Source organism: Hypanus sabinus, chromosome 3, assembly GCF_030144855.1.
Source record: "Hypanus sabinus isolate sHypSab1 chromosome 3, sHypSab1.hap1, whole genome shotgun sequence".
In the NCBI taxonomy this organism is placed as follows: Eukaryota; Metazoa; Chordata; class Chondrichthyes; order Myliobatiformes; family Dasyatidae; genus Hypanus; species Hypanus sabinus.
In genome coordinates, this window is record NC_082708.1 from 65,251,093 (window position 1) to 65,265,797 (window position 14,705).

At 40.8% G+C, this 14,705-nt stretch overlaps 1 protein-coding gene across 35 annotated transcripts in view; it reads right to left on the minus strand.

The window, feature by feature from the left end:
- The window catches only part of picalma (phosphatidylinositol binding clathrin assembly protein a), a 136,743-nt gene that overhangs the window by 10,921 nt on the left and 111,117 nt on the right, over positions 1–14,705 (minus strand). For 33 of the 35 annotated variants that reach the window (XM_059964551.1, XM_059964574.1, XM_059964563.1 and 30 more), the window contains 2 exons: positions 9,855–9,914; positions 8,929–9,033 (listed from right to left, as the gene is read on the minus strand). In XM_059964551.1, the coding sequence (XP_059820534.1) occupies positions 8,929–9,033; positions 9,855–9,914 (165 nt within the window). Of the gene's footprint in view, positions 1–8,928; positions 9,034–9,854; positions 9,915–13,150; positions 13,262–14,705 lie in introns of those variants that run through there. The other 2 variants (XR_009511194.1, XR_009511193.1) reach the window with 1 other exon arrangement.

Below are 14,705 nucleotides of genomic sequence, written 5' to 3' on the forward strand. Positions count from 1 at the left end.
GAGGTTGTAGAGTGCCTCCGAGATGGATTCTTAGAACAGCTTGTACTGGAGCCTACCAGGGAGAAGGCAATTCTAGATTTAGTGTTGTGCAATGAACCAGATTTGATCAGGGACCTCGAGGTAAAGGAATCATTAGGAGGTAGTGACCATAGTATGATATGTTTTAGCCTATAATTTGAGAAGGAGAAGGGAAATTCAGATGTGTCAGTATTACAGTTGAACAAAGGGAACTATGGAGCTATGAGGGAGGAGCTGGCCAAAGTTCAATGGAACAATACCCTAGCAGGGAAGACAGTGGAACAGAAATGGCAGGTATTTCTGGGAATAATGCAGAAGGTGCAGGATCGGTTCATTCCAAAGAGGAAGAAAGATCCTAAGGGGAGTAAGGGGCGGCCGTGGCTGATGAGGGAAGTAAAGGGCAGTATAAAAATAAAAGAGAAGAAGTATAACATAGCAAAGATGAGCAGGAAGCCGGAGGACTGGGAAGATTTTAAAGAGCAACAAAAAAAGGCAATATGCCAAGAAAAAATGAGGTACAAAGGTAAACTAGCCAAGAATATAAAGAAGGATAGTAAAAGCTTCTTTAGGTATGTGAATAGCAAAAAAATTGTAAAATTGGGCCATTGAAGACAGAAACCGGTGAATTTATCATGCGGAACAAGGAAATGGCAGAAGAGTTGAACAGGTACTTTGGATCTGACTTCATTAGGGAAGACACAAACAATCTCCCAGATGTAATAGTGGCCAAAGGAACTAGGGTAAAGGATGAACTGAAGGAAATTTATACTAGGCAAGAAGCGGTGTTGGATAGATTGTTGAGTCTGAAGGCTGTTAAGTCCCCAGGACCTGATGGTCTGCATCCCAGGGTACTTAAAGAGGTGGCTCTAGAAATCGTGGACGCATTGGTAATCATTTTCCAATGTTCTATAGATTCAGGAACAGTTCTTGCTGATTGGAGGGTGATTAATGTTGTCCCACTTTTCAAGAAAGGAGGGAGAGAGAAAACAGGGAATTATAGACCGGTTAGCCTGACATCAGTGGTGGGAAAGATGCTGGAGTCAATTATAAAAGAGGAAATTACGATACATTTGGATAGCAGTAGAAGGATCAGTCCGAGTCAGCATGGATTTATGCTTGACTAATCTTCCGAAGTTTTTTGAGGATGTAACTATGAAAATGGACAAGGGAGAGCCAGTGGATGTAGTGTACCTGGACTTCCAGAAAGCTTCTGATAAAGCCCCACATAGGAGATTAGTGGGCAAAATTAGGGCACATGGTATTGGGGGCAGAGTAGTGCAGGGAGTGCAGTGTAGGTTCATAAGGTTAATTCCCGGAATGGCAGGACTGTCATATGTTGAAAGATTGGAGCAACTGGGCTTGTATACACTGGAATTTAGAAGGATGAGAGGGGATCTGATTGAAACATGTAAGATTATTAAGGGATTGGACACACTGGAGGCAGGAAGCATGTTCCTGCTGATGGGTGAGTCCAGAACTAGAGGCCACAGTTTAAGAATAAGGGGTAGGCCATTTAGAACAGAGATGTGGAAAAACTTTTTCACCTAGAGAGTGGTGGATATGTGGAATGCTCTGCCCCAGAAGGCAGTGGAGGCCAAGTCTCTGGATGCATTCAAGAGAGAGTTAGATAGAGCTCTTATAGATAGCAGGGTCAAGGGATATGGGGAGAGGGCAGGAACGGGGTACTGATTGTGTATGATCAGCCATGATCACAGTGAATGGCGGTGCTGGCTAGAAGGGCTGAATGGCCTACTCCTGCACCTACTGTCTATTGTCTATTAAAGTCCACCCGCACTGAGACAGGTTAAATGAAACAAGTGGGGGCGGTGCTGACAGGAAGGGGGGGGGGGGGGGTCAGGGTGAATCTTGCTAAGAAATATTTAAGCCTAATACAAAGTTACACACTCAACACAGTGTTAATGGCAACAACTTAAAATGGCAGATTGCATCGTGATCAGACTTAAAATGGCGGACAGCGTTCTCCTCCCTCCATTTGTAAGCACGAGTTGTTCGTAAGTCGGACATTCGTAACTCAGGGACTGCCTGTATACAGTAGTGACTCCGTAATCTAACTCAATATGGAATCTAATTCTTTCAATTATTTATTTAAAGTATTCCCCGGATGTTATATCAGACCTTCTACTCTAATCACATATTTATGGTCCATTTTGTTTTGAAAGATCAAATCCCTCTCCGTGAAATATATCCAAATTTACTGACAATTTTTACTTCCTGATTTACTTTCTTAAGTTTCTTTGGTCAAACAGTCAGTTCAAACCTGCTTGACAACACCGAATTCCTTTAACTGATGCAAGGAATCAAAAGACATTAGGATAATAGAAATCTCTGCCACAAGCCTCCACATCTCTGGAAATTTTCTTCAGAGTGAAAGAAAGCTATTAATTTTTTGAACAAAATAAAAAATCCAGAGATGATTATCTAAAAATATTGTCATATGCAATCTCCAGAATCTTTTTTTTTCAGTATTAATTACCTTCCAGTTTTTTCTTTATAAAAGTAGTCCAGGTACTTATGTATTCTGCTCTACCCTGCAGCGTAGCGTCACTAACAGCAAAGCTTCCATCACAAATTCTCAGCTTGCATGTTGAGTGCAGATTTATGATAAGCAGTAGAAGAGAATGGAATGAAAGAAATCAAAGATCGAGGGACGACTGCGCAACCGTGTGGATGTCATCAAGTTAGACCCGCACGAAGAGTTTAAAAGAGGGCAGAATTTTCTTAAGCGGTTTGATCAAGATCGCCTGCGCAAGTGTGTGAACATCAATGAGTTAGACCAGCGCGAAGCTTAAAAGGAGAGAGCTTTACAGAGCAGGCAGGGGAGTAGTGGGCGACAGAAAAGGAAGGCTTTGGTTCAATGGAGCTTCCGTGATAATGGGTTGAGTCCAGGTAGGTGAAGCATAGAAACAAGAAGTATGTCTGTGAGGCCAGTGTTCTGTAGTGGCTGTCAGATGTGGGAAGTCTGGGAGACTCACAGCTTCCCTGAAGGCCACATCTGCACCATGCGCATCGAGCTGTAGCTCCTTAGGGACCGGGTTAGGGAACTGGAGCTGCAACTTGATGACCTTCGCCTGGTCAGGGAAAGTGAGGTGGTGATAGAGAGGAGCTATAGGCTAGTAGTCACACCGAGGACTCAAAAGACAGATTAGTGGGTAACAGTCAGGAGAGGGAAGGGCAAGAGACAGATACTACAGAGTACCCCTGTGGCTGTACCCTTAACAATAAGTACTCCTGTTTGAGTACTGTTGGGGGGGGTGGGGGGGAGAGAAACGACCTACCTGGGGGAAGCAACAGTGGCAGCGCCTCTAGCACAGTCTGGCCCTATGTCTCAGAAGGGTAGGGAAAGGAATAAGGCAGCAGTAACAGGGGACTCTATAGTTAGGGGGTCAGACAGGTGATTCTGGACGGCTGGTGGTGTAGAGGCATCAGGGCTGGACTTCGGGGCGAGAAGTCCTGAATTCAAATCCAGCTGGCTCTCTTGCATGCTCTCCATCCGTGCCTGGGTTGAGTGTCGAGTTACTAATTCGACCTCGTAAAAAAAAAACCTGGAGACGGGCAGGCTCCGCCAGGTTTCAGATGCCCAAGTCACATCGGACAATGAGCAATCACCAAAAGGATCAGTGCAAAAATCTTGTCATGACGGCATCCTGACGACTCCACCAGGAGTTAAGTTGCCCCCCAGGTGCCAGGGTCTGGGATGTTTCTGATCGTGTCCACGATATCCTGAAGTGGGAAGATGAACAGCCAAAGGTCATGGTACATAATTATACCAATGACATAGGTAGAAAAAGTGAGGAGGTCCTGAATACAGACTACAGGGAGTTAGGAAGGAAGTTGAGAACAGGATCTCAAAAGGTAGTAATCTTGGAATTACTGCCTGTGCCATGTGACAGTGAGTATAGGAATAGAGTGAGGTGGAGGATAAATGCATGGCTGAGGGATTGGAACAGGGGGCAGTGATTCAGATTTCTGGATCACTGGGTCCTCTTTTGGGACAGGCGTGACCTGTACAAAGGGGACTGGTTGCATTTGAATCTGAGAGGGACCAATATCTTGGCAGGGAGGTTTGCTAAGGCTAATGGGGAGAGTTTAAACTAGAATTGCTGGGGGGGGGGGGGGCGGGGAGGCAGGAACTGAACTGAAGAGACAGCGGAAGAGGCTGTTGGCTCACAAATAGAGAAAGCTTGGAGACAGTGCAAGAGGGAGGATAGGCAGGTGACAGAGAAGGGATGCTCTTAAACCGATGGTTTGAGATGTGTCTATTTTAATGCAAGAAGCATCATGAACAAAGCCAATGAGCTTAGAGATTGGATCAGTACTTCGAGCTATGATGTTGTGGCCATTACAGAGACTTGGATGGCTCAGAGGCAGGAATGGTTACTTAGAGTGCCAGGCTTTAGATGTTACAGGAAGGACAGGTAGGGAGGCTAAAGAGGTGGAGGCGTGGCACTGCTGATGAGAGATAGTGTCACGATTGCAGAAAAGGAGGAAATCATCAAGGGATTGTCTATGAAGTCTTTGTGGGTGGAAACTAGAAACAGGAAGGGGTCAAAAGCTCTACTGGGTATTTTCTTTTACATATATAGTAACAGGGACATCGAGAAGCAAATAGGGAGACAGATTCTAGAAAGGTGTAGTAGTAACAGGGTTGTCGCGGTGGGAAATTTTAATTTCCCAAATATTGATCGAGACCCCCTAGAGCAAAGTGGGTTTAGATGGAGTTTAGATTAGGTGTGTTCAGGAAAGTTTTCTGACACAATATATAAATAAGCCTACAAGAAGAGAGGCTGTATTTGAACTGGTATTGGGAAATGAACCTGGTCACGTGTCAGGTCTCTCACTGGGAAAGCATTTTGGAGATAGTGATTACAATTCTATCTCCTTTACCATAGCATTAGAGAGGGATAGGAACTGACAAGTTAGGAAAGTGTTTAATTGGAGTAAGGGGAAATACAAAGCTATCAGGCGGGAACTTGGGAGCATAAATTGGGAACAGATCTTCTCAGGGAAGTATATGGCAGAAATGTGGCAAATGTTCAGGGGATATTTGCATGGTGTTCTGCATAGGTACGTTCCAATGAGACAGGGAAAGGATGGTAGGGTATAGGAACCATGGTGTACAAAGACTGTTGAAAATCTAGTCAAGGTTACAAAAAGTTCAAAAACCTAGGTAATGATAGAGATCTAGAAGATGGTAAGGCTAGCAGGAAGGAGCTTAAGAATGAAATTAGGAGAGCCAGAAGGAGCCATGAGAAGGCCATGGTAAGCAGGATTAAGAAAAACCCCAAGGCATTCTACAGGTAAGAGTAAAGAGGATAAGACGTGAGAGAATAGGACCAATCAAGTGTGACAGTGGAAAAGTGTGTAAGGAACCAGAGGAGATAGCAGAGATACTTAATGAATACTTTGCTTCTTGATCTTGGTGATTGTAGGGATGATTTATTGGATTGAAAAGCTTGAGCATGTTGACATTAAGAAAGAGGATGTGCTGAAGCTTTTGGAAAGCATCAAGTTGGGCAAGTCTCTGGGATTGGATGAAATGTACCACAGGCTACTGTGGGAGGCGAGGGAGGAGGCTGCTGAGCCTCTGGCAATGATCTTTGCATCATCGGGAGAGGTTCCAGAGGATTGGAAGGTTGCAGATGTTGTTTCCTTATTCAAGAAAGGGAGTAGAGATAGCCCAGGAAATTAAAGACCAGTGAGTCTGACTTCAGTGGTTGGTAAGTTGATGGAAAAGATCATGAGGATTTATGACTATTTGGAGAGGCATAATATTATTAGGAATAGTCAGCATAGCTTTTTCAAAGGCAGGCCGTGCCTTACGAGCCTGATTGAAGTTGAGGATGTAACTAAACACATTGATGAAGGTAAAGCAGTAGATGTAGTGTATATGGATTTCAGCAAGACATTTGATAAGGTACCCCATGCAAGGCTTGTTGAGAAAGTAAGGAGGCATGGGGTTCAAGGGGACATTGCTTTGTGGATCCAGAATTGGCTTGCTCACAGAAGGCAAAGTTGTAGATGGGTCATATTCTGCACAGAGGTCAGTGACCAGTAGTATGCCTCAGGGATCTGTTCTGAGACCCCTTCTCTTCATGTTTTTTTTTAATATAAATGACCTGGACGAAGAAGTGAAAGGATGGGTTAGTAAATTTGCTGATGACACAAAGGTTGGAGGTGTTGTGGATAGTGTGGAGGGCTGTCAGAGGTTACGGCATGACATTGATTGGATGCAAAACTGGGCTGAGAAGTGGCGGATGGAGTTCAACCAAGATACATGTGAGGTGGGTCATTTTGGTAGGTCAAATATGATGGCAGAATATAGTATTAATGGTAAGATTCCTGGCAGTGTGGAGGATCAGAAGGATCTTAGGGTCCGAATCCATAGGACACTCAAAGCTGCTACAAAGGGTGACACTGTGGTCAAGAAGGCATATGGTGCATTGGCCTTCATCAACCATGGGATTGAGTTGAAGAGCTGAGAGGTAATGTTACAACTATATAGTACTCTGGTCAGGCCCCACTTGAAGTACTGTGTTCAGTTCTGGTCACCTCACTACAGGAAGGATGTGGAAACTATAGAAAGAGTGTAGAGGAGATTTACAAGGATGTTGCCTGTATTGGGGAGCATGCCTTGTGAGAATAGGTTGAGTCAACTCAGCCTTTTGTCCTTGGAGCAGCAGAGGATGAGAAGTGACCTGATAGAGGTGTATAAGTTGATGAGAGGCATTGATCGTGTGGATAGTCAGAGGGTTTTTCCCAGGGCTGAAATGGCTAACACAAGAGGGCACAGTTTTAAGGTGCTTGGAAGTAGGTACAGAGGAGATGTCAGTGGCAGGTTTTTTTAATACACGCAGAGAGTGGGGAGTGCGTGGACTGGGCTGCCGGCGACAGTGGTGGAGGCGGATACGATAGGGTCAGGCTAGGTACATGGAACTTAGAAGAACAGAGGGCAATGGATAACCTTAGGAAATTTCTAAGCAAGTACATGTTCAGAAGAGTATTGTGGGCTGAAGGGCCTGTATTATGCTGTAGGTTTTCCATGTATGTTTCTAAATCCTGATAACGGACAATACTGTAAGAAAATACTGAAATACCACTATTGCATCTTCTGATATTAGAATGACTTGAAAAGGAATTTCTCAACCAGCTGTTGCCTCACACTGTGTTGTGGGAAAACAGAGGGTGAGGAACGGATGTTTCTGCATTTAGTTTAAGTTGGGCTTTAATGCTAGCGCACCCCCACCCAAAAAAATTTCTACTTTAACAATAGAGAGTCAGAGTCATAGAAAAGTACATCAAATAACCCATCAGCCCACCTCGTCCATGCCTACCCATTTAAACTGCCTACTTTCGCCTGCACCTGGGTCACAGCCTTCCAAGCTCCTAATATCCATGTATCTATCCAAGTTTCTCTTAAACGGTGAATTTGAACTCGCATCACGGCACACTCTCACCACTATGAGAGAAGTAGTTCTTTTCATGATCACCTTAAACATTTTACTTTTCATCCTTACCCTATGTCCTCTAGTTCGTTGTACCCAACCTGAGTGGAAAAAGCCTGCTTGCATTTATACTATCTATATCCCTCATAATTTTGTATACCTGTACCAAACTCCTCACAATCTTCTGCATTTCATGGATAAAGTCACAACCTATTCAATTTTTCCTTATAACTCAGGTCCTCCAGTCCTGGCAACATCCTTGTAAATTTTCTCTGTACTCTTTCAACTTTATTTACATCTTTCCTGTTGGTAGGTGACCAAAACTGCACACAGTACTCCCAATTAGGCCTCACCAACATCTTAAATAACTTCAAACATAACATTCCGTCTCCTGTACTCAGTACTTTGATTTATGAAGGCCATTGCACCAAAAGCTTTCTTTATGACCCTATCTACCTGTGACGTCACCTTCAATGAATTACACTTCTGAGTGCCCTGTCGTTCAACTCGCAAGACACCAAACCTGGTTGGTCCTACTAAAGCGCAACACCTCACACTTGCCTGCATTAAGTTCCATCTTCAACTGCTTACTTTCTGGTTTGACTTGTAGAAATAATAACCCAATTTCAATATGACCTGCAAAACAGCCAGCTGCACTTGAAGGACAGAAAAACCTGTCAATGACTAAAGCAGACAGACAATTCAAGGTAAAAGGATTTGGAATAGTTCATGGCACAATTTGGAACAGATCAGAAATTCACAACGGGAAAATTACAGATAATCACCCCACTCCCTGTACCACTCTCCAGTGCTCGGATCAACAACACCACCACCCTCTCATGTCCTGAAATATTCATACAAAGCTCCAACATGTGGAAGGATAGCTTTCACACATCCCACCACCAGCCCCTACAGTTTGCATTTTATAAAAGTGCCCTGTATGAAGACTTTGCAGATTACACAATAAATACTGGAGCCATTGGTTATTTGTATAATAAATAGCCAATAAATATATAACAAATAGCCATTGGTTATTTGCTTACATGGGAAAGCATACAGAATTATAGAACTGGATGCTCTTAAAACTCAGAATCTTACAAAATGAAAATGAAATTGAGATTGAGATTTCTTCAGCTACTATCAGCAATTAACAAATTTTGAAGAGTTAAGTTTTTAAAAAGTGACCCTCACAATTTGCAGCTTTGTAGCAGACTTAAAATTATCAACCCAGTCTCATAGTAAGTAAAAGCACAATGTTGCCATGTAATTATTTCCATTGCTTCCATCACTGATAAATTCAAAGTACAGTGTTACAACATTCTAAACAAGATATTGTCAAATAAATTCTTTACAATAGTTTGGCATTTGTAGCATGTCAATGCTAAGTAAATAGTCAAATAGATCAGTTTGCTTGAACGATTATTTTATATACATAAAACTAAAATACCTGGGCACCAGGTACAGAGCTGAAGGGGTTAGATGGTCTCATGACTGGCTGAGTGTACATCATCGTTGGTTGTGTCATCAAAGGCATAGCTCCCATTGGAGGTGCCTAGAGAGGCAATAACCACACAAAAAAAAATCACAATTCAAGCAAATGGTTTCACCTTCTACACGATGATAAGATTACTGGTGATCCCTGCACGACAGCCACTCAGGCAATGGAAGTAAGCCATTATGGAATTCACAAATCACTACCCAAAAAAGTTGAGTAGGTAATAAAATTAATTCTCAAAGAATTAACGTGAAAAAATAATTTTAAAAAATCAACGAGGTTATTGAGGCAAAAGCATATGACGCGGCTTCATGTAATTTAAAATCTTGATATGGACCATTTTCAGTGAACAAATTCCCCTGTTTTACAGGAGTTACATAGAATATTTAAATTTTATATTGCTTAAACTTTAATTACAAAATATACAAAATACATCCAGTATTTTAATCAGACTGAAGTTTAGAAAGTCTCACTTAAGGATTCACTCATTCAGTAAAACATCCAATGACACCCCACTGATTTTTTTTTCATCAAATAGGAATGTGAATCTTTGATCATGAGAAAAGCTTAATGTCTTGATTTAGACAGTAGGAATAGTCTGATAATACAATTATCACTGGCCAGCACAGGTGAACAGCAGAACCACCAACATCTGAGAACCAAGTTCACACCATACCCAGTTTACAAGATACACATTACACATGTAATGTGGACAAGTGGCAACTTGTTTTTTTTTAAATAGCATTTACTTCAAGTGAAATGAAGACTGTTTTAATATTTTTTTTACAAACATCTGCTCAGTATATAAAAAAGTTGTGCAATGAGGAATGAAAGATCAGATAAAATCTTTTTTAAAAAAAGCCATTCTGAATACTTACCATGCCATATCCCATCACTGCTGTTGGTGTTGTGGCTGGGTAAGCCATAATGGGAGGAGCCTAGATCAGAATCACTTTATTACAAGATAGCAAGAAAATGCAACAATTTCAAATATACATTTAAAGATAATCTTCAAATCCAAGACAATATGTTCTCTAGTTATGCAGTCGTACACTATCTTTTCTGTACATTTTTGCAAATTACAAAGAAATTCATGTTTTACAATGGAATGCAGTCAAATATTGAACACACAGAACTGCAAACAAATCAATACATAGAAGAAAGTGATTTTTTTTTTCAAAATTCCACAACAGGTTTGAAATTGGAAAAAGACCCCTTAAAGCTTCATTAAAAAAGAACACAGGATTGGAATCACAAAACAGATACACAAACATAATATCTGTGCTACCGGAATGGTAGACCAGAGATCCAGTCTAATAATGTGATTGTGAGTTCAAATGTCATCAAACCACTACAACTAAAGGTTGGAGGTGAGAAAACCAATACAAGCTAGAAAAACCTACTCAAACTTGCCTATGTCAATTTATCTTTCAGAATCCTTGAACATATGATAGAGTGACTGGAAACTGCAATGCAGAAAAAGTCCCATTATTATGGGAACATAAAGCATCACTGTATGGGATTTGTACGGTGGCAGATTAACAATACCATTACTTCTCAATCAGGCTATACTTTGGGTCAATGATAGCAGCACAACTGTAGTTCAAAGCATTTCACTCCATCATTAAATTCAATCTTAAGGATTAATCCTGGCTAAATGAAGATAGAGAAACGACCATGAACTGGTACACCCAAAGAGACACCAAAGGGCTATAGACATGCTTAAGGAGAGGGACTGAGACAGAAAGAGACAGAGAGACACACACAGAGACAGAGACCACTCAGAACTGAAGGATCAAAATAAACGTCTCCAGGTTTGACACAACCAGTAGCAAAACAGTGAAAGTTTCAGCTAAACAGCACCAGAGACCCAGGTTTGATCCTGATCTTGGATGGTGTATGTGTAGAGATTGCATGTTTCTTGAATACCTTTGTGGGTTTCCTCTGGGTGCTCTGATTTCTGCCTGCATCAAAGAACGCAAGCTGATTTGTCAGTTAATTGCCTGCTGTAAATTGGCCTTTTTGTAGTTAGGTGACAGGAGAAATTGGGTGTGTTAATGAGCATGTGAAAGAGGTTACAGGGAAAAAAAGTTGGGGATTGGGAATGACAATGCTTATGCTGACTTGGACTCAATTTTGCCGAATAGGAAAACAAGTTTCACTTCCAGCTCCACATTCGATAATAACCAAGCCCAGTACAAAAAGAAAGCTTTTTTTTAAGCCTTCCACATCCTGAACAATTTCATGAATGATCCACCTATTTCTATTCTAGAAGATCCCAACATTACAATACTAATTGTTCACTCTGCATGACATCAAGAAACAACTGAAAACATTGGATAGTTAAAAGGCCACAGGTCTCTGACAACATCCTAATTGTGGTACTGAAAACTTTTGCCAGAAATAGTAGTGCTTCCAGCCGAGTTATCCTTATATACCAACAACAAACGAAGAATTGCTCAGTTATGGTTTATTTTCAATGTTCAACAAAGTATCATCGAAAGCATTATTTCTGCAAACTCTCAAGCTCAAGTTATATTAGGACCATTTGGATAAAGATTTACTACAGCTCTCATTCAAAACAAAAGGAACCAGATATGTGATGTAAATACTGCTCATAAAAAGTAACACAATATTTGTCAAAATGAGATCAAATAAACCTTAATCACTACTGAGACAGTCTATAAACAAATGCAGCAAACTCTGGACTGGTAAGTAACAAGTAAGACTTAGACCTTAGCTAAGTGCCAGATAATAATGAATTCCAAAAGTCTTCACCTCTGCCTTTAATGTTTAATAGCACTAACATCACAGATTCTCCTTCATCTTGAATGAATACAGTCCAGAAACCTAACTGAATCAGACCTGTAGTGTGTGAATAGAATAGTTCAGAACCTCTTCTCTCTTTAAGCCTTTGCACCCTGTAAAACATGTAATGAAATATTCTCTTGCAACTCTAACAATGCTTAGGAGCTTATTACTATCCAGAACAAAGCAATTTACTTAACTAGCATTCCATTCATCACCTTAAATACGTGTAGCTCCTCTGCAGCCCCATTATGGCTATAATGTACAATTAAAATGAAGCTCAGCAGCAACTCGGAAATGCATCACTCATATTACCAAATATACCTATGAACATTTATGCCTTCAAAAAAAGAGGAGCAAAACCTCTTCAGCATGGTCCACTTCAGACCACATATCATTCCAAATGTTGAATACTGCAGGAGAAATCCTGCAACTCCCAAACAACACTCCCTCATTACATGGGCTTCTGTGAGTTAAAGTAGCTGAGCAGCATCATCTCAAAGCCAATCTGGTTTGGAAAAAAAAAATGAAGTTTTAAGTAAAAAGTTTGTACTGATCATTACAAAATCCACTGTAAAATTAACTAGAATTTAAGGGATACAAAATGTATGAATTGAGTAATCATATGTGTCTGTGGAAAAGCTTTAATGCCATCTCTGTCAATAATTCAAGGAGGCATTTTACTTTGAATAATTTGATAATCATCTCAGATAAACAAATTTTTAGATTTCAATAGCCAGGCAGGTGATAGAAAGTGGTGTGGTTCATCAAGCTAAACTTTAACTATATTTCACCTTTCGTCACATATTCCAACTAAATGCTTGGGATAAGACAGCCAGGCATACAAAAACACAATAACAGAAAGTCACACAGCCTTTATTTAGAGGAGCACCCAGGGAAAACCCACGCATTCCAGGGAGAGGCCCATACAGACTCCTTAGAGATGACGTTGGAATTGAACTCCAAACTCCAACACCCTGAGATATGATAGCATTGTGCTAACCACTATATTACCGTGGCGCCCCAAGCCAACCTCAACATCATTAAGGCTGTTCCATTCCAAGCCTTTGTGCCAAATCCCCACAACCCTCAATTCCCAATCTACCTCCACTTTAAATAGTTTTAATGAACTAGCGTCAACAACTCTCTGGGTCAGACAATTGCAGAGTTTAACCAGTCTCCAAGAAACCTCAGTTTTAAATGACCAACCCTTATCCTGAATCTATGCTCCCATTGTTCAAGACTCCCCCATTTGTGAAAACATAGCAAAATCTGTCATGCCACCTTAGCATCTTATATTTCAGTAAGATCAGCACTCATTCTTCCAAAACTCTAAAGAAATCAGATCCAACTCATTTAAACTCACTTGATAGGACAACTGTCTTGATCATAATTAGCCTGGTGTATCCCTCTTAGAATGCTTCCAAAGTTGTTCTTACGTAAGAGACCAGAAATGTGTCCTGTACTTGCCAACACCCTGTACAAAAGTACAAAAGTACCAAAGGGAATCTCTGATTTGTTTCATATTTTGGTTTAGAGTATCACCTTCATTTCAGCTATTATTGAGGTGTAGTTAATGTTCTGTTTCTGCTTTTTTTTTAAAAAATTTGTTCTCGCTCTCCCTCTATTTTCAGACCTCTAATTCTACCTGTCCTGAGTATTTGCAGCATTCTCTTTTATTTCAGATTTCTTCCAATAGCTGTGTTCTGCACCTCAATTCCATTTCTTTAGAAAGGTCAGCTATGGTTAACAACTTTTTACTTATTATTTGGCTCAGTTAGAAATACACCGTGGAATAGACCTTTCCAGTCCTTTGAGCTGTGCCGTCAGCATCCCCCAATTTAACCCTAGCCTAATCATGGGACAATTTAAAATGACCAATTAACCTACTAACTGAAATGTCTTTCAACTGTGGAATGAAGCCAGAGCACCTACAGCAAACCCACGTATTCCTGTGAGACGACATACAAACTCATATACAGGAAACCAGGATTGAACACCGAATTCTAATGCCCTGAACTGTAATAAAACCACACTTGTCACCACGCTACCATGTGTGCCGATTTTCATTGCCTTTTTCAAACAGCATTAACAGTTTCTCCCTTGGCTACAAAATCTTTATATATGACCAATCACAGTCATTTCCATTGCTCACGCCAACTTTCTCTTTCTGTAACCTGAAACATAGTTATATTCTCATTTTTCCTTTCCTGATTGGGTCAGTGACCCAAGATGTTAAATCTATTTCTCCCTTCACAGATGCTGCCTGCTCTGCTAAATATCTTCCGCTTATTTTTATTTCAGATTTCCTGCATCCTTGCCTTTTGACGTTAGCTATGGGAACTTCATAGTGAAGTTCCCATACCAATCTCTCATTTAAAATAAGGACTGTGCCATGTGCAAGAATAAATACTCAAGTTTCAAAACAAACTTGGGAAAAATGATTATAGTGTTGGGGAGAGGGGTGGGTGTGGCAGCACATCAGTATAGCTGTTAGCAAAACACCTTTATAACACCAGTGACATGGCATCAATCCCTTCCTCTGCCCGTAAGGGTTTTTATGCTCTCCCTGTGACTGCATGTGGTTTCCTCCATGAGCTGTTTCCTCCTACATTCTGATGATGTACCCGTTAACAGGTTAATCAGTAACATGGGTATAATTGGGCTCATGCTGGAAGGACATGTTATCATGCTGTAAGTCTCTAAATCTAATGTGTAGTTCTACTTATGGTCAATACTTATAAAAGTCACATGAAACTATTCCATAAACATTTGTTATCAGCTTTAATTTACTATGAAGAGTACAAAAATATTTTAACAAATCACAGGAGATTCTCCACTTTATCAGTGAGCAACATGTTACTCCGTATCATCTGAATATAGCTAAAAGTTAAAGAGAGTTGGAAATTCTCCAAAGCAAA